At 47.4% G+C, this 23,228-nt stretch overlaps 2 protein-coding genes across 3 annotated transcripts in view; one reads left to right on the top strand and one right to left on the bottom strand.

Moving 5' to 3' along the window:
* Positions 1-10,688, bottom strand: part of LOC106808759 (nephrin-like) — a 15,851-nt gene extending 5,163 nt beyond the window's left edge. For both annotated transcript variants that reach the window (XM_014811603.1, XM_014811602.1), the window contains exons 1-3: positions 7,517-10,688; positions 5,728-5,798; positions 2,071-2,217 (exon numbers count right to left, since the gene is read on the bottom strand). In XM_014811603.1, coding sequence (XP_014667089.1) covers positions 2,071-2,217; positions 5,728-5,798; positions 7,517-10,548 — 3,250 coding nt within the window. In that variant the 5' untranslated portion in view covers positions 10,549-10,688. The remainder of the gene's footprint in view (positions 1-2,070; positions 2,218-5,727; positions 5,799-7,516) is intronic.
* Positions 10,689-10,802: 114 nt separating this feature from the next.
* LOC106808757 (chromosome-associated kinesin KIF4-like) overlaps positions 10,803-23,228 on the top strand; it is a 15,355-nt gene continuing 2,929 nt past the window's right edge. Inside the window, 26 exon segments of the mRNA XM_014811599.1 lie at positions 10,803-10,961; positions 11,865-11,999; positions 12,198-12,312; positions 12,560-12,744; positions 12,928-13,014; positions 13,554-13,717; positions 13,875-13,969; positions 14,333-14,452; positions 14,903-15,078; positions 15,383-15,447; positions 15,734-15,782; positions 15,935-16,071; positions 16,660-16,759; positions 17,077-17,148; positions 17,777-17,998; positions 18,182-18,285; positions 18,518-18,662; positions 19,122-19,207; positions 19,209-19,314; positions 19,685-19,801; positions 20,313-20,459; positions 20,734-20,831; positions 21,219-21,348; positions 22,061-22,231; positions 22,530-22,622; positions 22,856-23,035. Of these exon segments, the coding sequence (XP_014667085.1) occupies positions 11,871-11,999; positions 12,198-12,312; positions 12,560-12,744; positions 12,928-13,014; positions 13,554-13,717; positions 13,875-13,969; positions 14,333-14,452; positions 14,903-15,078; positions 15,383-15,447; positions 15,734-15,782; positions 15,935-16,071; positions 16,660-16,759; positions 17,077-17,148; positions 17,777-17,998; positions 18,182-18,285; positions 18,518-18,662; positions 19,122-19,207; positions 19,209-19,314; positions 19,685-19,801; positions 20,313-20,459; positions 20,734-20,831; positions 21,219-21,348; positions 22,061-22,231; positions 22,530-22,622; positions 22,856-23,035 (3,093 nt within the window). The 5' untranslated portion in view covers positions 10,803-10,961; positions 11,865-11,870.

Raw genomic sequence — 23,228 nt, forward strand, 5'->3', positions numbered from 1 at the left:
TCCCTCCCTCCCTCCCTCCCTCCCTTTCCCCAATTAGTTTCTATCCATAATCGGCACGTCTCTTTCCTTCCTAATGCAGCTTTACGATTGATTGATAATCGGGTTATTTCTTTGTTCTCGGGTCTCCGTTCCATTTATTTATATGACCTTTTTATTGTATATTTCCCGTGCCTGTTTCGCTAATCTCTGTATAGCACTGTCGGAACTTCCCCCTTCCTTGCTGCGTCTTTATCTTCACGCACATCTCTGTAACTGTGTCTTCTCTCGGTTCACACCTCCGCACTGCCGACTGCTTACACAACGAAAACGGTGCGAAAATCTTTTCACAACCGAGACTTCACCACGCATTCTAGTAACTAGAGAAACCTTCTTCCCCCACCCCACTCGCTGTCTGCCGCAGCTCCGGGGTCCGCCTGCCCCTTGGTCCACTGCCCCCGCCACCGGCCCTAGCGTCGCCCGTTGTTATTCCACCAGGAGTCTGTATCGGCACAGCAGGAGCTCGCGGTGGCATTTCGGGCTCAATTTCGGCGCTCATGTGCGCGCTAGCTGTTTGCTTTGAGGGACACGGCCGGGCCTGCTGAGCGGGCACCGCTAGGGTTTCAGCCGGCTTTCATGGAACCATAGAGCCACGTAGTAAAGTAGAGCGTATACTACAGCGACACACGCCGGCAAAAACATCGCAGCCAAAATACTCGATGTTCGAATAGGGCCGTAGTATTTTTTTATAATTTTATTAAGCCAAAAACAAACGCAATGGCTGTAACTAACTTATGTAACTAATGTCGCAAACTGTAACAGCGCATGCGCACCGTGTGCGGGGGCCTTAAATGTACGACGGGGACGAAAGGAACGATGAAATATAGCTGAAAATAACAATCGAAATTCATCACTCCAGTATAATATTCGTATCTTTTATGTAATGCTTACCACATATGCATTAGGAGTGAATATGAATGAAAGTTTGGTATACTTTTACATGAATTAATGTGACCGACTTCTGATAATGATAAATGACAATCAGTAGTTCATCGTCTTAAAACATAACAGCCTCTCTCAGCGCCGCGACTCCGCTTCATTGGCACGGGATTAAAAGTCTTTCTATACTGCAATTGTTAATTATCGTCGACTCTTTTCACAGAAACAAGCTACCGGTGGGTTCAGGGACCTTTTGAATCATTCGAAGAAACAATCGAGTAATTGCTACGCGTTTACCGAACGAAATATCGGCCTCGTGTCTAATGAACAAGCGTCTGTTCTAATGAACCTGACGATTCTACTAGCATGCCGATTTCCATTCGTCGCAACAGACAATAACAACTAGCGTGAGTAGTGAGTACGCGACTGCATATAGCCGGTGTTTTTTTTGCCGCCCTGAAAACCTCCACGGGAACTGTAATAAAAAGCGTGCCGTTCAATAGCAGCACGTTGGTGTGAAGAAAGGTCAGCAAGAATGTCTAGCTCTTTTTAGATGGTCTCTGATGAGGGGATAACACATGCGGGGGAGGGGGGAGCGATGCACGTGCGAAAACCCAATGTAAAGGAAGAGCGTAGGCGTATATATGTAGGGTTCGTAGAGAAAAAACATATACACACATTACGGAAACCTGACTGTTAGGCGTTACCAGCCACCCTAATATCGTGTCAGCCTCCACCCAGTTCAGCTGTCATCTTATAACCCCCATCACATCGTGTCAGCCTCCACCCAGTTTAGCTGTCATCTTATAACCCCACCCCACACCGTTTCCACTTTTTTCTCAACGCATTCCCTCTCACGCCCTTCCCTTCCCGAGGCACAGCGTACACTTCTCCTTCTCGCTCAGTTTCTCCAGCTTCCTCCTCATCGCGCTCCTGGCTTCTAACGAGCTAACGCTTCTTTCTAGCCTTCTCTTTACACCTCCTCTCTCGTTACGCTCCTCGATCCTCACCCACTACGTACTTTCCGCCTTCCTTCCCTCACGGGTCTCCCTGCTCCGATGTACGACCCACCTTTCTTCTTATACTTTTCTTCTTTCATTTCTTCTTTTTTGCTTAGTGCACGCTATTTCATCCACAAGCGCAGCCCTCACTCACCTTCCTCCTCCTTCTTGCCACGTCTATACTTGACAAAGTAGATCACGAGCATGATGTTGATTGCCAGTAGAATCGCTCCGATGATGGCAATGGCGACGATGAGAAGAATAGGCATCTTGTCACTTCCCTTCCTGATGCCGAGGATACCTGCACAACACAACAGCAACAAACACGAATCAACTCGATTACCGCGTGGATCGACCGGCGGTTTCACGTGGACTAGGATGGAAGTATACCTGTTTTTCGGAATAACTAACGCTATCAATAGTAGTAGTGTAGTATTAGCCACCGTGTTATAGGTACTGTGTGCTGCAGTGGCTAGGTCAAGAGTAGTGTAGTGAAGAAAAAGACATTACTTCTGTCAAATACAATAACATTGATATTGGCAATTAACAATTGGCCAATTGCCAATTTACATTAACAAATGACCGGTCGCTGGTTGCCACCGTGCCCGGTTGAATATGCGCATACTATAATTACATATGTTAACTAAATATTACAGGGAGAGAAGCCTTGCTAATTAAGCACTAATGAGGCGTGTTGAAATTTCACCTGTAACAAAACACGCGTGCAAAAACTCCGAGCCCCGCCTACCGCTAGCTCGGCACAGGTAACTGCCTGCATACATACACACGTAGCCTCGCTACCCGCCACTATCGACGCGGTAACATCCCGGTTCGTCTATTACAATTTCGGCCACTCCCGTTTCGTAGAGGCCTACTTCCCATTTCGTCTACTTTTCATTTCGTATACTTCCCACTTCGTCTACTTTTCACTTCATCTACTTCCCATTTCATCTACTCCCGTTTCGTCTAACCCCGGAATGGTTAATAGTGCTATTTCATCTACATAGACGCCACCTTCTCAGATATTAATTAATTATCAGACCCGGTGGTCCGTAGATATGTTTTCTACAGCTCAGCATCGCAGGCGGTTCTACTACGCAACAAGTAACTTTTTTGCCCTTGCAGTATTTTTTTGTCCAGCAGCATCTAGTTTATTGTCATACACTGCTAGAGTCGCGCGCAGTGGAAGCGATAGCATGGACACATCTGCTCGTCGCCATTTTTCTTTTTCGCGCCGACACTGCTGCCGCGACTGCACGCACCGAGTACAGGCGGACAACAGTCGCTGCCGCCACCCGCAGAAACTCACATCTGGCGAAGAGATTCTCAACCGAGGCTTGGGTGTCTCTCTCTCTCCCTCTCCGTATACAGTAGTTGCGGTACGGACACATGGCGAGAGGGGGGGGGGCACGCGGTGTGCCCGACCGTACGTACTTAACGTGCGTAGGCACGGGAACACGTGTACGCCTGCCCGCGCGAGCACCGAGTGTACGCCCGAGATGTGGCTCCCCTACACACTACTACACACTAAACATGCGCTGTTCAATTTGTGCTGCAACTCGAGCGGCTGACGGCCTGTGGCGAGCTTGGGTCTACACAGCTAGTCAATTAGCGCGTGTATGCCAGCGCTACGCATTGCTGAGCTGTCAACGAAGTTTACACGCGCGTAGAGTTCTCATAAGTTATTCACCGAACTTCATGACAAGCGATATTCGACACTGACACAGTGGGGAGTGAGTAGGGGACTAAGGAAAGGAGTGAGAGCGATAGGGCGTGTGTGGGAGTGTGATAAGGATAGGGGAGGATATGGGAGAAAGGGAGGAAGAGTGCGACTGATAGAGAGAAAGAGAGAGTGTGGGGGGGAGAGAGGCCTAGGGTGGCGAGGGAACGGGGGCGAGAGAGAAATTAGGGAGAGCGGGTGGAGAGAGAGAAATGAGAGCGCGAGAGAGAGAGAGAGAGTGAGTGAGAGCGAGAGAGAGCGATAGAGAGAGAGAGAGAGAGAGAGAGAGTGCTAGCCATAACAATCTGGCTTTCTGATAAGGGCTTTGTTATGTCCCAATCGAGGCCACCACATACCATCTAGCCTCTTGTGTTTCCACTGAAACTGCAAAGATGTAAAATCTAGATGACCCAGTATCGATCCAATATAACTGAGCCGAACTACATCACCGCGGGTCACAAATTGAAACTTGTTTACAGTAAACGTGTTTAAATGTCGCAGCCGCTTGATTTACGTGAGTGTCACATCACGGCTTCTAAAAGGTGACCTTTCAGAAATTGAAAAAACGCCTTCGCACCATCGCATTCAATCGGCATTTAGCTACCGATTGTTCTTTTTCGTTTTTATTCGCCTCATCATCATCGTCCTCCCCCTCCTCTTCCTCCTCCTCCTCCTCCTCATCATCATCATCATCATCATCATCATCATCATCATCATCTTCACCCTTCTTCTTTCTCTTTTCGCCGGCATTGAATTTTCTCCATTTCATCACGTTCCCGTTGTCTGACTTGTCCAGCAAATGCGAAATTCGCCGCGTATCCACCGAGGAGAACGTCGGCCAAGCCAACTGACAACTCTTCCCATATCTGTGTCACTTAATTGCAACGTCAGCAAGGAGTTAGGTAAGCGGACATGAGCAGATGTCGACGAAAGCTGAGCAAACAACGGTGTAATCATATATCGCTCGCTGTACAGTGAGCAGCTCGTATGACTAGTCCCCACAACTCACTAGCAGCTAGCTGAGGGACATACGACACGCGCTGCACGTGTGTATCCACGGGCACTTGGGACAGAGTCAGTAAAAACTGAAAATAATATGAACGCACATTTACAAATACTACCGTAGGCCCTACCTCTCAATTACAGTTTCACTGTTGTGTCACTGTATATCAACTTTCCTTCATAAAAACTAACGCCGAACGCTCCCGCACTCGCCGCTGCGGGTGTGCGGTGTCGACATGATAATGATAATAATATATAAAGTTATATATTATTATCATTATCATATAAAGTTTTAACTTGATATATTATTATCATTATCGTATATACAGTGACACAACAGTGGAACTGTAATTGCGAGGTAAGGCCTACGGTAGTATTTGTGAATGTGCGTTCATATTGTTTTCAGTTTTTACTGTCTCTGTCCCAAGTGCCTGTGTGTGCTCTACGGCTCTACGCCATCCCCTTTTTGCTACATTTTTTGCGCGCGCCTAAACACGCGCGTAATTTCTTTACGTAAGGTGAGACGGTGACACCGACGACGCGACTCCAGCTCTAACATTACCATCATCAGCGATCGTCTGCCGGACGCGGATACATGTCTACCCAAACACGCGCTAAGAGGTAGAGGCCACCAGCACGGATAACGTGCGCCAGGCTGAAGCCAGCTCGCTTACCCGGAGTACCGAACAGCCACGGAGTAGCCACGGTTACTGTTACCGAACGAAATCGCTTGCCGCGATCGCTTCACGAATGTTTCCCTCCCCGGGGGAGAGTGCGATCGAGTTGCGACTTTGAACGGCGAATCAAACCATCGCGCTGGTTTTCGCTAACTGCGATCCAATCAAAGCAACGATGCTGCGCTGTTTCGTCTTTAATTACCGGGATGGCTTTGATTACCGGGGATGGTCGCGAGTGTTATCAAGTGTTATATACAGTTACTGGAGCGCGCATATGCGAGAGCACTCTGTTTGTTGAGCGGGGTACGCAGAAACTTTGTTCTCATTTGCCTAAAAGCAATCGCAGTCTATATTCAAACGAGAGGGGATAGTTCGGAAAATGTAAAGCAGAATGTGAGAAGGGTTCAACTACCTGCTTCTGCTGGTATTTCGCTAGCTGTCTTAGTTGTAATGGCTGTCTGCTGGTATCCACTATCGCCCAGTCTGCAAAATAAAACATTAGGATAGATTACATTCCTAAATTATTATTATAAATTACTTTCCTTTATAACCGACTAATCTTTACAAATCTTCTCTGAATATCACAGAATCGCATCTGCAGGTTCGATTACATTTATGTAACTACTGGCATGTGGCGCTCCGAATACGTTGTGCAAATGCGCGTGACAGTAAACGGGGGTATAAACAAATAAAACCTTGCTAAGCTCCCCTGCAAACGCGCCATTCCCCCGCCCTCTATAAATTCCTGTTCTTATGTTTTAGGGGCTTCATCTCCATCTACTATAGATACCTCGCGTCTACTACAGACCACGTTACCTCCCCCCCCCCCCCGCTCTCAACAGAGTCTCTAACTCATTGAGAAACAACGAGTCGTGGGCTCGGTCCGGTCACAGGGACGCACGGAATCAATACTCCCAGCCCCGAAAAAAAACGTAACATTAAGAGCTAATAATACCTATATATGATATATATAATAATATATTATATATTATATATAATATATATAATAGGTATTATTAACTCTTGGTAATATTACACGCACTATTCACTCTTTAGAAGCGAGTATATATTAGACGTATATCAAGAGTAGATAATAACACATACAGTAATACACGATTTACAGCAATACTCTAGCAAATATATGTAAACGAATATCAGTACCATGAAGGTGAGTGATTAGTGGTCATAATAAGCTGAGGAACGTATACACTTGCTTCTTTATTGGTGGCAAATTTTGATGAGAAAAATCGGTTAAAAATGCGGGAATCGGTTGTCTCACTCTTGTGTTATTATCTACTCTTGACGTATATATATCGTGCCTATATATATATTCAACCATCATGATACACCTCAGATCCGTTAGATAACTCGTACGTATGGTGTTCCAAAATTGCCATCGCGCGTCGTGCGATTCAAATGTGCGACGTCGCGCACGACGTCGCACATTTCTGTTCCATAATTGCCGTCGCGTCGTGTTTTTTATTCCTTCCTCAAACACGACGTCGCCCTTTTTCAAACACGACGTGGCCCTTTTTCAAACACGACGTCACCCTTTTTCAAACACGACGTCGCCGGAGGTAGAATACCCAGCTATGTTTACAACAAACTGTAAACAATATTTATAAAATTGTAAAAAGTGGTCGAAATTAGATGGGCCGCACGCCGCGCGATGGCATTTATGGAACACGGTTAAAAAAGGGCGACGTCGCGTTTGAAAAGGGAGACGTCGTGTTTGAAAAGGGCGACGTCGTGTTTGACAAGGGCGACGTCGTGGTTGAGGAAGGAATAAAAAACACGACGCGACGGCAATTATGGAACAGAAATGTGCGACGTCGTGCGCGACGTCGCACATTTGAATCGCACGACGCGCGATGGCAATTTTGGAACACCATACGTACGTAATGCAAGCCATCAGAGCTCGTCGTCCTTTAGAAACTGCCCACCTAATGTAGACCATCTAGCTCTAGTACTATAGCCCTTGTGGCCTGTGGCAACAAGGGCTATAGTACCAGGAGTCTATGAGTCAATTGGAGTCAATATGGTGTCTAATGATAGACTCCTGATAGTACTAGAGCCTTCATAAAACACCTCCAGCTTTTAGATACCGCGTTGCTATTGCAGGCCGTCGTTACACACCCCACGCCCTTAATCTGGAAAATTAAATATCTAAAATCTAAAATGCCACCCCAGAAGCCGCGTACCTATTATAGGCCATCACGGACAGCTCGTACTCGGTGTTACGCTCCAGGCCAGGCACGAGGAACTCGGTGGCATTCGTCGGGTACACGTCGACGTAGTGATACACCTCTGCCGTGTCGTCGAGGCGCCGGTAGCGCACGCGGAACGCCTGGTGCAGGCCGCCGTCAAAGCCCGGCGTCCACGTCACCTTCACACTGTTGAACGACTTGTCAACGACAGCGAGCGCGTACGGCGCGTCTGGGCGGCTGGTCCCGCCCAGCCGGACGGTGGTCTCCTGCGCACCCTGGCTGTTCTGTGCGAGGCAGGCGTATTCGCCGTAGTCGAGGGGAGTGACGGCCGCAACGCGCAGGATGCTCTCGAAGTGCGTGTCGTCGTATTTCCGCGACTCGATCTCGAACTTCCGCCGCGTCGTCGTGTTCACCTTGGCGCCCCCTCGCGACCACGAGAAGCTGACCTCTGGGTGACCTTGCGCGACGCAGAGGAGCCGCGCCGTGGCGCCGTTCTCCGAGGCGGCGCGGGAGAAGCGAGGCGAGCGGTCGATGATCGGAGAGAAGAGGACGACGAGACGGATCTCCTCCCGCGCGCTCTCCCCGATGCCGTTAAACACCTCGCATGCGAACGCGCCAGCGTCCTCCTTAGCGACGGCGTCAACCGTCAACGTCGACTGGCGACCGGGGGTGACGCGCGCGCGCGACATGTCGTAGCCGGCGCGCGACCACGCGACGATCGTCTCCGGCATCGGGTTCCCCTCGGCGTCGCACTCGAGCGTCGCCGGCGCCCCCTGGCGGACGACGACCGGCGACGTCGTCTGCACGATCTTCGCCGCGTACATGACGTTCACGGCGATATCGATCGCCGTCGTGCCTTCGGAGTTCTGCGCCGACAGCGTGTAGACGGCCGTGTCGTTGCGGTAAGCCTGAAGCACCTTCATCACTCGTCCGTCCGTGCGTACGTGCTCCTCCCCTCGACCCCCGCGTATCTCCTCGAACTCCTCGCCGTCCCTCTTCCACTGGTACGCGACGTCGGCCGGGTTGGCGCGCGCGCTGTAGTTGGCGATGAGCGGCGCGTCTTCGATGACGTCGATGTTGCGGGGCACGTCGCCGGCGAACGTCGGCGGGTACAGCACGTTCAGCGTCACGTCCTGGTGCGCCGTGTGCGCGAGCAGAGCGTTCTTCGCGCGGCAGCTCACCACCGATTGGTCGTCGTCTGCGGTGAGGTTCACGCGCAGGAAGCTGGTGGTCACCGTTCCGCCGTAGTCGCCCGCGTGCGTGCCGTTAGGCGTCGCCGTGATCCGCCGACCGTTCTTCAGCCACGTGACCTCGGCGGCCGGGTTACTGCTCGCCGACCGGCAGGTCAAGGTCACGGCGTTGTCGGCGCGCGCGACCTCAGGGTCACTGGTAATGGCGACGGAGTAGGGCGGGAAGTGGACAGCGAGGGTCGTGTTCGTTTCGAGGGCGCCGGGTTCCGTCGCCGCGTTGCTGGCGCGGCAACGGTAGACGGCGCTGTTGTCGCTCGGGGAGACGACGATCGTCAGCTGCACGCTGACGGCGTTCTGATCGGTCGTCGTGGCAACCCCGTCGCCCGTCTGCTCGACGTCGTCGCGCCACCACGTGACCTCCGGCTGCGGGTTGCCGTCGACGACCATGCATATGAGTCGCTGCACCTGTCCGGCGACGACGGTGGCGCCCTCCGAGTAGCCGAGGATCGTCGGCTGGTTGGGCGGGTAGACGACGGTGAGCGTCTTCGTCGTCATGGCGCTCTGGCCGAGCGCGGCGTTCACCGCCTGGCAGTAGACGACGACGCTGCGTCGCTTCTCGCGCAGCCGCAGCGTCACGCTCGAGCGCGTCACATAGCCGCCGTCCACCGACTCCTCCGCGCCATCCGGTCGCCCGTCGATGCCGCGTCCGTCGACGATCCACGAGATCTCCGCCGGCGGGTTGCTGTTCGCCGTCACGCACGTTAGGTTGACACGACCTCCCTCGGTGACCTCATCGTGACCTAGGATCTCGACGCTCGCCGGCGGGAAGTGCACGCGCACGCGCACCTCGGCCGTCAGCGGCGCCATGTTGTTGCGCTCCATGAAGGCGTTCGTCGCCTCGCACCGGTAGACGGCGTCGTTGTCGGCGGCGCGCGCGGTGAAGTTGTGCGGGTTGTTGGCGAGGCGTTCGCGGTCGAGCGTGAAGAAGGAGAGGTCGATGGCGACTCCGTTACGCTTCCAGCGCAGCGACGCGAGCGGGTTGCCGTCGTGCGACACGCAGACGAGCCGCATTGCGTCGCCCTGCCGCACCACCTTACCGCTCGTGTAGCCGTGGATGCTCGGCGGACCCGGAGCGTACAGCACGCTCAGGTAGAAGGCGGTGTAGAGCGGCGACGGCAGCGCCTGGCTGTGCGCCTCGCAGGCGACGCGGATTCCGTTGTCCTCCTTGTTGGGTCGCAGCAGCAGCATGCTGCGCGCGTTCTCGCGCTTGTGCACAGCGTCCGTCACCGTGTTCCACACATCGGTCGTCAACTGCCGTCCATTACGCAGCCATTTGACGGCCGCAGCCGGCTTGCCGTTGTTGGACACGCATGTGAAGTTGCGCGCGTCTCCCGGCACCATCTCGACGACGGTGCCGTTCGGAACGCCGTGAATTCGCGGCGATTCGGGCGGCGCGATCACCGTTACCATGGCAGCGCCGCGCAGCTTCGGCTCGCCGAGCACCTGGCACTCGAACTTCGCGTCGTCTTCGGGTAGCGTTGCCTGCGCGATCTTGAAGTCGAACTGACCCTGCTCCTCGTTAACGACCATCGAGTAGCGTGGGTAGCCAGGTAAAGAGTAATCCGTCACGTGGCCGAACGGTCGGCCGTCGTACGCCCATTGCACGGGTCCCTCCCGGTCGCGGATGCGGCAGCGGAGAACGACTTCGCTTCCCTGTATCACAGTGTGATTCTGCGGTCGCGCCGTGAACTGTTGGCGGGCTTGCGTTTCTCCGATTTTCGATAAGTACAAGACAGTTACGATGAGCAGAACGCTCAATGTGCGGTTTTCGCTCATATTTACAGTTTACTTGCGCGTGCAAATGTTACATCCTAGTCGAAACGATGCGAAACGATCACAATCATAAAGCGCGGTACATCGCTCACTCGCTCCGATATCGTGCAGTCACAAGCGCTTAGTGTTCCGATTGCCGCGGCCCGCGGCTATGCGGCGTATGCGCGTAAACCAGGAACCCGATACGTGCGTGACTGACAGCTCCCCCTGGTTGCCAATAAAACAATTTCACGTTGGTCACGTGGGTAAAGCGGAGTCGCCGCGCCATTTTTGAAAATAGCGACGATTTGCGATGTAGTTGTAGAGTTTGTGTTCATTCGATTATTGCTCAGCATATACTCCGTACCTGTGATTTCATTACGAAGTTCGTCGTAGAATTGATCATTATATCTCCGTGGCAGTAGTTATATTAGTCGGTAAGAGCACACGCGTATGTGAATGGTATTTTACGACTAAATAGTAAAATGCACTACTCCGTTAATACCGCTCAGCTTCAAATTTATGTAGGGGGGTCTACTGTTATTGTTACTGTTACTTTAGTGCCATATGGTGGTATTATTTCCATTTCTATGCATTACTGCAGCAAATGTTTGCAACGAAAGATATAAGATTACTTCTTGACCAGATATATGTCACAACGGTTAGATCTTCGAGCTAGAACTTTGTGAAAGGAACTGATAATTAATGGCGGTCTATTTCGATACGAAGATAGAGGCTTTAGTTTAGAGCCTGCCATAGTAGAAGACCAATTAATTTGAATGTTTTGCATCTAAGTTATATGCTAGAGCGGGTACCTTAAAATAGGCTTTACACTTACAGGATGAAGGAGCACCTTTGCTCCTGCTCCCACTCTTGTAGTGGGACTGGGAGCGAAAGGCTACACTCACTGGTGCTGAGACTGAGAGGGTCTATGTCCCCCAGGGTACTGCCGGAACGTACCCTGGGTACGGTCCGGTATACCGGAACGTACCCTGGTATTAAATACTACTATCTAATATGCCGGACCGTACCTCGCCTACTCCACTAACGAGTCTAGGGAGTCGCCTACGCCTACTCCCTAACCCTAACACTAACCCTAACCCTAACCCTTAAACCATATCAGCTAGATAGTTACCAGGGTACGTTCCGGTATACGGGACCGTACCCAGGGTACGTTCCGGCAGTACCCTGGGGGACATAGACCCTATGAGCCTCACTGATAGAGCCAGGTTGTAGTTCTAGTTACCAGGTACTTTCTTCTTGGTCTTTTGCAGACCAATTTCAGTTTGTATAGTGTAGATTTTGATTAATTTATCATTAAAGTACATTATCCATTGTAGATAAACATGGGTATAACAGAGGATGCTGCGAAAGTGATATCTGTGAAAGTAGCACTTCGCTGTAGACCACTCGTCAGCAAGGAGCGGAATGAAGGATGCCAACAATGCTTGACCTTCGTACCGAACGAGCCACAGGTGTCTCTTGATGTTCCTTCCAATGTTCCCCTTGATGTTCCTAGAAGGGCCCTTCTTGATGTTGAATTGTTGTGAAACATTGTACCACATCTTGTGACAAATGACATGCTTTTTTAACTTGAAGCTTGGCTCCTTAGTTAGTATTTAATTGTGTTTGTCACTGTCAGTTAACAATGGAAATATTTTCTATTTCAACAGGTTGTAGCGGGGAAAGAAAAGACATTTACTTACGACTATGTCTATGCGTCTGACGTCGGCCAGGAGGAGGTTTATAGAGGTTCAGTCCAAAAGCTAATAGCTGGCCTGTTCAAAGGTAAATTTATATGCAATTAATATCACTTCAAGTTGTGATTTTGATCTATGTAAATTATTGTATTCATAGTTACTAGAATGATAATGCTTACTGAAAACTTGTTGTAATAACCAACTTAAGAAGTTTCCTGTTTGTATATTATTCTCATTTATGTATGTCAACTGTAATGGTGCTGGGTTGTGTGAAAAACATGCTGGGCACATTATATTATATGCATAATTTAATGTGAATAATTTTTGAATTTCAGGCTATAATGCCACAGTATTGGCATATGGTCAGACTGGAAGCGGTAAAACATACACAATGGGAAGTGGAGGCCAAAACGTAGAGCAAGAGGTGAAAGGCATTATACCTCGGGCAGTTGCTGACATATTCAGCACCATGAAAACCAAGAAAGACTGGGAGTTTGTCCTGCGTGTGTCCTTTTTAGAGGTACGGTAGAGTATTGTCTGGATACCTGCCAAGAATCGTAAAAAAATGCTATACATGCTACTCTTAACGATGGTTTTTACGTGTACGGCTGTAGGTTTTTGTTTATGTGGGGGTGTAATTTTCTAGAGGAGCAATAACTAGTTTCCGAAACTATATTTTGTGAATCACTGTGTGTTGATATAGTTACATAATGAAGAGATACACGACCTCCTAAGGCCAGAGAAGGATGGCATAGCCATACGAGAGGATCCAGAGAACAATGGCATTAAGGTTTGTGGAGACTGAATTAGCAAAATGTACTAAGTAATTAATGTAATTAATATAAGAACAGAGTACGCTATTGACAAGCGTCACACCTCCGTTACCATTTATTTAACGGTGGCAGTATGCACTTGTAAATGTAATCACAAACGTGTAGAGTTCAAACTATCAAAATCTTTCGTGACTCGAGTTATTATCTCGCTCAGTAGTTGTCAATTCTCCAGAAAGGAGTCATAGTATGATCATAAAGTACAATTGACAGGTAGATCTAACCGATCAGTGTTGAGGATAGTCTAAACACAATGGTTGGTATCAAAGTGTCACAGATTAACTCAACATTTATTTAGGCGTGCACACTGAATCAGGTACATACTGGGTGAGCTTGACCGACCTCATACCAATAATATTTAAGTAGGCATTAGACAACTTGGACTGCAAGATGGCTCGAAAGCTAGTAGGCCTCAGGCATGTCGCAGCATTAAAACGTGTTCCAGCGAATCACTTCCCACGTGTGCATAGCAGTAATGAAGTGTGTGCGTGATGTGTAGATCGCAGGTCTGTCAGAGGTGATTGTCAGCAGTGCTAAGGACATGCTGCAGTGTCTGGACGAGGGATCAGCCGGCCGCACCACCGCTTCCACAGCGATGAACACCACATCCAGTCGCTCCCACGCCGTCTTCACCATCCACATCGAGATGCGGCATAAGGACAGGTACGCGCTAGCGTTGCTCGATGGTTTCCTGTAGGTGATTATCGTGCAAAAGAACATGCACGTTATTTGTGTGCCGTGACTGTGTGTAGAATGCATCAGATTTGGTGTTTGGTGTCAGAAGTGGTGTGTGATTTTGTTTTTTTACTTTTGGCAATAGTGGAGATTACTGCAAGGCCAAGTTCCATCTGGTTGATTTGGCAGGATCTGAACGTGTCAAGAAGACAAAGGCTGAAGGCGACAGATTTAAAGAAGGTTGTATAACAAGTCATATTTAACTATTGGTTGAGTTAGAATATATATTGTAATTAAATCAGGCAATTTGCACTAAGAAGCAACAGGCCTGTTGTTAGAAACATGAATAGAACTTGTAAAGTTAAAAAGTCTTTGATGTCATACTGTTGTGCATGACATATTAAACATCTTGGGCTTAGAACCAGAGGTCGAAATTGGGCAGAATCTTCTACTTTTCCCCTAGAAAACTTACAGCAAAAATCTAATTTTTCTATAGAAGTTAAAAGTTTTCTACATGTCGCGGAAAATTTAAAAAACTATTACGAATGCTGAATAACCATTTATAACGTTTCTGACAATCAATCTTGCGATTCTGGGTTTTAGGTGTGAACATCAACCTAGGCCTCCTCGCTCTGGGAAATGTCATCTCTGCTCTTGGTGATGAGAATCAGAGGAAACAGCATGTACCATACAGGGATTCCAAACTCACCCGGCTCTTACAGGGTGAGTGATGCAGCCGTGGTGCAGTGTCTATCAGCGGGTTAGCTGCTTAAAAGTGTAAATATGTTGATAGAAAAACCCTCAGTACTAATTAGCAGTGTGATTTCACTGGCTATTGATTGAAAGGAGTGTCGTTAGCTGCACTGCGTAGATTATTTGCCCCATGGAACTGATGTCTCCTTCTCACATCATGATGCTATACCAGCGATGAATTTTTCTTGATGGCAAGAATACTTCTTACTAGCTCTTAATAGTAAAAAGTCGTGCTTTGATTTGTTCTCTCCGTGTGACACTCTCCGAGCTTAGAATGCTCGGCGGCTCTGCTGAAGTTGTGTGTCTTTCTCTTGTTTGTCCGCTGATGTTTCTGTTGCCATGCTAATAAAATTTACCTCAGTTAGATCCAAATTAAGTTAAAAATAACTTACACTGACGAAATTTTCTGTTGGTTTGCAGATTCGCTTGGCGGTAATAGTCTGACGATTATGATCGCCTGCGTGAGCCCGGCCGACTCCAACCTCGAAGAGACGGTGAACACACTGAGATACGCTGACCGAGCGCGTAAGATAAAGAATAAACCAATCATCAACAGAGACCCTCAGGCCGCCGAGGTGGCTAGACTCAGAGCCCTGGTACGTGTCCCTCTGTGCGATGTCGTACAGTTCCCGTGTACTATGTTCCTGTTTCTTTTCAATATTTTCCTGCCCCTTATGTGAAAATAATGTGTCAAAAAATGACAACAGTGGTTACTAAAGTTTTGTTTTAATTCATGTATTGCGAGGCGTAAACCCCTCTCACTGGCCCTCCTTTTCCATTCATGAATAACGTACTTTCTGATATTCCTGGGGGAACCCTGCTGAGATTCAGTAAGTTTAGTTGAATCAATGCATGATTGTTTGATTGTGATTGCTTATAATCAAGTTATGCATATTGCAGGTACAACAACTACAGGTGCAACTCATACAGAATGGTGGGAGCATAGGAACAGGAGGAGGAGATGGGTGAGTACTAGTCACAATGCCTCGTCCTGCTGTGATCCTCATCCATGCATGCATAGACAGTCCTCCAATTCATACTCTAGTATATTTATATTCACTATATATGGTGATTCAAGGGCCTTGAATATATATATCACCATTAATAATGGTCGTTGGTATTCTTTAACTAAGTAATAATAATTTCAACTGAAACTATCAATGTTATTTTTGTTTGTCCATACTGAATGAAGACGTTTGAATCATTTGATGTGTAATATGTGATGTAGTCACATCCGTATTCTACTCACAGGGGCGGCCAAAGTGTCCAAAAGCTGCAAGAGAGGAACAGAGCTCTAGAGGTAAGACATGAGCATACGTAACAATCATTAAAATATATGGCATGGTATATCTTAGATTGTCTACGCGTAACGACGTAGCTCTCCACATTCAGCTGAGCATAATGGTTTATCCTCTCCCAGCATGTCTGTATTGTGGCGCCATCTGTTGGCAGGAGGAGAATGAGAAGCTAGTGCAGGAGTTGCAATCATCGGTGGAGCAGACTCGCATGCTGTGTGAGAAGGTCATCATGGCGGAGGCCGCGCGAGACAAGATCAAGCTGAAGATCCAGGAGCTGAAGAAACAGACAGGGTGAGTCTCCTCTCGGACCAGCCCCTTAAACTGTCTGTCAACACTATTGCATATATCCGATTTTTTCTCCATGAAAAAGACTGTCTTCAGTACGTGTATTTGTATTTGAATTACATGCAATAAAGATTTAATAATAATAACTATGTCATTGAGCATAATGAAACGGGTAATCATGGCCCATAATTCGATAAGTGCGTGCGTACCCATGATACCACAGGGCCCGTCGTCACCTTGGCATGAGACGCTCATAGGGTCTATGTCCCCCAGGGTACTGCCGGAGCATACCCTGGGTACGGTCCGGTATACCGGAACGTACCCTGGTACCTTACTGATATGGTTAGGGTTAGGGAGTAGGCGTAGGCGACTCCCTAGACTCGTTAGTGTAGTAGGCGAGGTACGGTTCGGCATATTAGATGGTACCAGGGTACGTTCCGGCAGTACCCTGGGGGACATAGACCCTCTCAGCGCATGAGACATGCCGAGACGCTCCATGAAACAACATCCTAGTGCGCGTACCTGACGCGCTGTTCTGCCTTGCTTATATATGTCATGGTTAATATTGTGAACGTCTTGCCTGCATGTCTGTAGGGTGGCTGTCAACATTCTCAACGACACAACAGACAGTGAGGTGGCGAAGCAACAGCGAAGTCTAGTTGATGATCTGCAGACAAAGATAGCAGCGTTGGAGGTAAACATGCAACCACTCGCATAACGCATGCTGTAATGCAGTGATTGCATGTTCTAAAACTTACCTTACTATTACAGTCTCAGTCAGTGCTGAATTTTATAGAGTGATGGTTAGTTTCTTATGAATAAATTATCACTTATTATTCTCATGGTAATGTTATGCATGTAGATTATTGTGTAAGATACGAGCAGTAATAGTCGATTGCACGATAACATGATAACCATAATATATTGTGAGTGAACCTGGTGTAAGTTAAGTTAGTATATTACACTAATCTCTGTTAATTTTTAAAATAATTATCTTGCTTCTTCATGCAGGATGAGGAGAGGCAAATTGAGGAAGAGGAGATAAACCTGTCCAATATGGAAGAACCAGAAGAAAACAAAAGGGTAAATAAAACCCCTAAAACTACACCTAATTAATAAAGCTATACTTTTAGTTAATGCGCTATCATAACTACATGATTCTCGTCTCATGGATAAGTAAGTGTATAAATCCTTACTGCATCTGTACATAATTGGTTCTCTAACATTTCCTTCGGATGTGAATTGTTTTGAACCCCGGAATCGGTTGCTTCTATAATTTACAGCACAGTAATACCGATCGTAGGAAACCAAAGCGACAAGAACGAAGAAGAACATGGCACTTCTTAAAATACAGTGATGATAAAACACATAAGATGTCCAACTTGATGAAAATTCAAATTGACCATCTACCTCGATCTATAGAATTTCCACAACAGCTATAGAGGCTCCTTGTGGCATTTCTGTTGTGTAGTCATTATGTACATACGCTACTGTAAACATGTATGTATATATGCAGTTTGTGTCGTACCGACGGCAACGTATTAGCCAGCGAGCTGTGCAGCCGTGATTTGCACGGTCAGTTTTGAAACTGCACGGCCTAAAATATTGATACACGTACAAAAAAATTGCACTCCTAAATATGTTTTCTGCACTCGCACAATACTCACTCATTCCTGGCTAATACCCTGACCGACGGTGTTGCGTTCATTAGGCATGGCTGGAAACGGAGGATGCTGGCGGCAACGATGGCGAGATGGTGAGTCCTAGCAAAGGTGTGGATGGCGTAGAGATGAACAAGGCTTACACGCTGCGGCAGGCCAAGCTCACCAGGGACCTGCGAGACCTGAACTCTGCGCTCGCGCTCAAGGAAGAGCTCGTCATGAAGGCTGCAATGAACGACGATCGCATGACGTCCATCAGGAATAAGTACGACGTAAGTACCAGCGTTTCGTTTGCCGATATCGAGTACTATTTCATTTGTGCATGTATTACGTTCAACATTCAGCTTTTGCACGTATAGGAGCATCACGAGAAATCCTGCATGCGGCAGAATTTTTAGGTGATTGTCTTAAGTCTGCGTGTTTGTTTTTTATTGGGTTTCGTTTTTGTGGTATAGACGGCAGTGAATGGCCTTGAATCTGAGGTGGGGAAGTTGCAGAAGGAGAAAGATGGCCTCGTGCAGGAACTGAAGATAGCAAAGACCAACAAGGCTTGCAACAAGTAAGCTACAGCAGTCGTAGAAACAATTCCTGCTTGGCTCATCAGATTTCGTCATCTAAATTATTGATGAATGCGTGAGTCCCACAAACGGAAGTGGTGGAAACACTGTGATGTGTACAAAGTGTTGGAACTGCTTTGTAACGGTAAATATTAAAAGTGGATCATCATGAGAAATGATTGGCATTCTATAATTGAGTAAAATTTATTGTATTCGTTTATATCATATTCATAGAGTTAGCGAACAGAGAAGATTGAGGCTGAAGGAACTAGAGGCTCAGCTGGGTCAGGTGAAGAAGCGGTTGATGGAGCAGACAAAGATGCTGAGGCTGAAGGAACAGAGTGATAAGAAAGTTGAGCAGATGAAAAATGATGTGTTGGTGAGTTTTATTACACTAGGTATAGACGGGGGGGGGGGGCGGCTAGTACTTGCTCTTCTATTTTCTCACCATCTCTCTCTCTCTCTCCTCTCTCTCTCTCTCTCTCTCTCCTCTTCCGCTCTTCTCTTCGCTCTCTTCTTCTTTCTCTCTCCTCTCTGTCTCTCTCCTCTCTTCTCTCTCTCTCTCTCTCTCTCTCTCTCTCTCTCATCTCTCCTCCTCTCTCTCTCTCTCTCTCTCTCTTCTCTCTCTCTCTCTTCTCTCTCTCTCTCTCTCTCTCTCTCTCGCTCTCTCGCTCTCTTTCTCTTTCTCTTTTTCTCTCTCTCTCGTTCTCTCTCTCTCTTTCTTTCTCTCTCTGTCTCTCTCTCGTGTTTACTCCCTGCTATTGCTACCTGTTCTTTTCTACCTCCTGTTAGCTTCCCATTTCCTCTCTCTGACGACGCAGTCTTTACTTTCTCTCAGCAAATTAAGCAAATGCGAGTGAAGCTGATGAAACAGATGAAGGAGGAGGCGGACCAGTTCCGACTGTGGAAGCAGAAGAAGGAGAAGGGTTACGCAGCTGAAAGCACAGGATCGCAAGCGACTCTGTGATTACAAGAAGCTGGAGCGGCAGCATCAGTTACAGACCTGCGTGCTGCGTAGGAAGACGGAGCAGGTAATTAATCATACACCTGTGCTCTGTGTACAGGTAATCATACACCTGTGCTCTGTGTACAGGTAATCATACACATGTGTTCTGTGTACACCTGCATGTGTACAGCATCTCTACCCTTGTAGTATGAGTTATAATACACCTTTGTTCTGCATAGGATGGGTAACTGGGCCTGCATTAGTGGCTAGTTGTTGAATGGATTGCTCCCTAAATTTTCTTATTGTGCTGCAGTAAATAGCCGCGCAATGCATGTTGTAGTACCAATTAATTGATAGCCATATGCTTTCATCTTGTAAACAGCACTGCATATTCGACGAGTGGACTCTCGTTCCGTGCGATGTTACGTTTAATGCTTATAACTAATTTATTGTAGGCAGCCGCAGCCACAAAGAGGCTGAGGGATGCGGTGTCGAAGCGGAGGGAGACGTCGAGGAAGATTGAACAGCCACTATCAGCAAATGACATCAAGAGTATTGGAACGAGGGTGAAGGTACGCTGTACCTGTATGCTGGATGTGCAGTGCGGTGGGGGGTGTACACGTGGTGAACAGTGTTGTGGAGAACACAGTTGTTTGTAAACTCTGCAGGGGTGCCAGTATTCCTACGTTTCATATTTGTCTTCTTTTTTTTTAATTTTCAAAGTCGCATTTTTTAAAGTCGCATGGGCTTGGCCGAAAGTAAAGCTGGCAAACCAAATAGGGGGACAAAGATAGCAGAAGTGGCTGCCATAGCTGTTTGATATTATCTAGTATGAATCTTACAACATCCACAATACTGTGTGAACACACGCTACTGTACAACTTCATTCAGCTTAATGAGAGCGCTCCACTAAATATAGGTCTCCCATATAAATATATCACTATATATTTCAGAAAAAGATCCTGAAAACCCTTCAATATAAATTCCTCATTGACAGTCAGTCTGAAGCTTGAACCCCTGATGTGTGCAGCTGGTGTGTAAACGCCCAAAAAACATTCTCTTTTCTCGTGTGTTCTGCTGCAGGCGTGTCTGGGGGAACAACTCGATGTGCTGGTGAGCACACGTGAGGCTAAGAGACACCTGCAGTCTCTTCTGGACGACAGGAGAGAGCTGGCCGAACAGATGGCAGAGCTAAGGGGCAAGCTGCAGGCATGCGGGCCTGCGACGAAGGTAAACCAACCACACGCCAACCCACCCACGCCGGGTCCCGACCTGTTTGTCCCAGATACTGCTTTGTGGTTGCCTTCCCACGAAATCTATGGCATATTTTTGCAGTGAATCTCAACTTTCTCTCTCTCTCGCTCAGCAGTGTTGTGCAATGGTCCAGTAAAAATATTTTAGAAGGGGCAGGATGCCTATAAGGTGTTTAGTACAAATTTTTGGTGGGTGTGAGATTAGACTTGGACTGTATGGACATAACGATGATTCGGTTTTCTCGTTGTAGAGACGTGCGTGGGAGGGTGGAGAGGATCTCGACACGAGTCAAGACAAGGCAGACATCAGGCAGCAGATAGCAGAGCTTCACGCCGATATGGAAACTAGGTATTGTAGCCAGCAGATGGCAGCACGGCGCACTCGCACAAAACTCACACGTGAGGGTATTCAAGCAAATGTATTGCCAGCATCTTGGCCTATGCATTCCTGTCTCATTTGCGGCAGTTGTCTAATGGTCATAACGTTGGCTCATCATGTGGTTACAGTAGGGGAATCTGCAATGGTTACTCGTTAAAAAAAGTTTTGTCCAATTGGTAAAAAATCGATCAGCATTGACCATTCAAGCTGTGTTTAGTATTTTCCCTCTTCTGTCTGAAATCGAAAACACCTGTTTCCCACGAAGCGGTTCAAACTGAATAGCTTTGTTGTTATCCACATGCTCTCTCCTTGTTGTTGTTATCTACATGCTCTCTCCTTGTTGTCATGCCTACACAGGAATGTACAGATCGCTGACATGCAGCAGAGACTTCTCGACCCAGAGCTTGATGACAAACGACAGCAACGCTGGGACAGCATCACGACGATGGCCGAGGCGAAATGCGCGCTGAAATGGCTCATGCAGCAGGTAAACTCTCTTCTCAATCCTCCGCTGTTATCGGCATCCGATAGTCACATGCTGGTAGACACGACAGTGCATATACTATATCCGCACGCATGTATACTGCAGCAACATTGACACAAACATAAGTGCACTAGCTATAGACTATAGTCACATGGCTTTAGACATACATATACTATATCTATGCATACTGTAACTATATCACAGAAACATGTATATACTATACTAGTATAGATAACTGTGTGTAGACATGCGTGTACATGTGTGGTGTACGGTAGTTAACTGAGCAAAGACAAGTATGTTATAGCTACACATACATAGCCATGTGTATACACCAGCCAGATGCCACCTTCCTAATAAGCCATATTGGAAAGTACCCGTCGCCATATTGAGATCAGATAAGAGTGGTGATAAGTTGCCTATATGTAACATATAGTTACGATACTACTAGTCAAGGTTTTTGATCTATAATTCTCTTCACTAACATCGTACTTCAATTCACAGGTGCGTTTCTGTTTACACAAACATTTACAAATATGGTCATTTGGGATATTTTGCAATGTTTGTGTTAATGCAAAAACTAAAAACGCACGAGTGTTTACATTAATCATGTACTTTCTGTAGCGCGCCTCGGCCATTTTATCCCCCTTTTTCTATGACCTAAATAACGCAGCTGGACTTTCTGATATCACTAATGTTACCTGGTATATGTGTACAGGTGGTGGATGCGAGGCTGGAATCAGGTAGAAACCTAGAGGTGAAGGAGAACTTGCAGGATAATCTCGACCAGACGGTGCTTGAGTGCGAGAGCCTGCAGAACCGCATGAAGGTTAACGACAGGAAACACGAGGGCGTGCTGCTCACCACACAGCGTGACCACGAGGACAAGGTCAGTGCAAGGTCGCCAGATTGCCTACAGGGAATACATGTATACTTGTGAAACTTCTGTGTGTCTTGAGCATCGTAAAGAAATGATTGAGAGGATGTGTTTTTACTGTCAGGGGAGTTAAAGGTGACACGCTTGATGTACAAATTGGTTGATAGCAGTAAGCTAGTAGCACAGCAGCAGCATTTGGTTCGTTAGTATTGATCTGTAGTAAGAAATAAATTAGTTCTCAGCTGTCTTAATTCTTTATTGTTTCGCTGTGCGCCAGTCATTCTCGCAACATTTTCATATCTGGTTTCAGTTACTCTACCTTCTGAGGCAAATTCCAGCATCCTCCACAGAGAAGAAAGCCTCTCCCAAGACCAAGGATTTAATCCGCAAACTCAAATTCCAGGTATTTTATTGTTTGAATTCTCATACATCAAGTTAACAAGCTGTACATTGTACAAACTATGTGCGTATAACACTTCGACCAAAAACAACACGCGGTCCTCAGTATTTATCGTTGTTCGCTCTCTAGTTTAGGTGCTCTTGATCTCACCCTGCTCTCAAGTCAGATCGTCGCATTTGCCAGTAAATTACTCATTTACATTGTTTGCGTATTCGCTCTCGTTACCATGGTTACAGGCGACTGAGATCGAGAAGCTCGGGGGTCTTCACGAGCAGCTGGTGAGCAAGGATCATGAGCTGGCTGACGTTCAACACAAGCTGAGCGTCGCTAAGCTGTACAGCAGCAAGAAGATGCCGCTGATGCCGCCGCTCATGCCTGACGACAACGCTTCCCCGGACCTGCAGCCTCCGCGAAAGGTAAGCGCACGCACACGTTCAACGACCGTCTGTCATTTAAGAGCTCACAGGCGACAGGAGTCGCCGCTTAAGATAACCGATACGATGTGATTCGTTAAATGGTAGGCAGTGTTTTGAAATTCTGCCACTAGCGATTACCAATTTTATTTATGTTCTGAAATTCATGATCTTTATTTTATGACATTTATTAAAT

The sequence above is a fragment of the Priapulus caudatus genome, unplaced genomic scaffold (assembly GCF_000485595.1).
Source record: "Priapulus caudatus unplaced genomic scaffold, Priapulus_caudatus-5.0.1 Scaffold302, whole genome shotgun sequence".
Classification (NCBI taxonomy): Eukaryota; Metazoa; Priapulida; class Priapulimorpha; order Priapulimorphida; family Priapulidae; genus Priapulus; species Priapulus caudatus.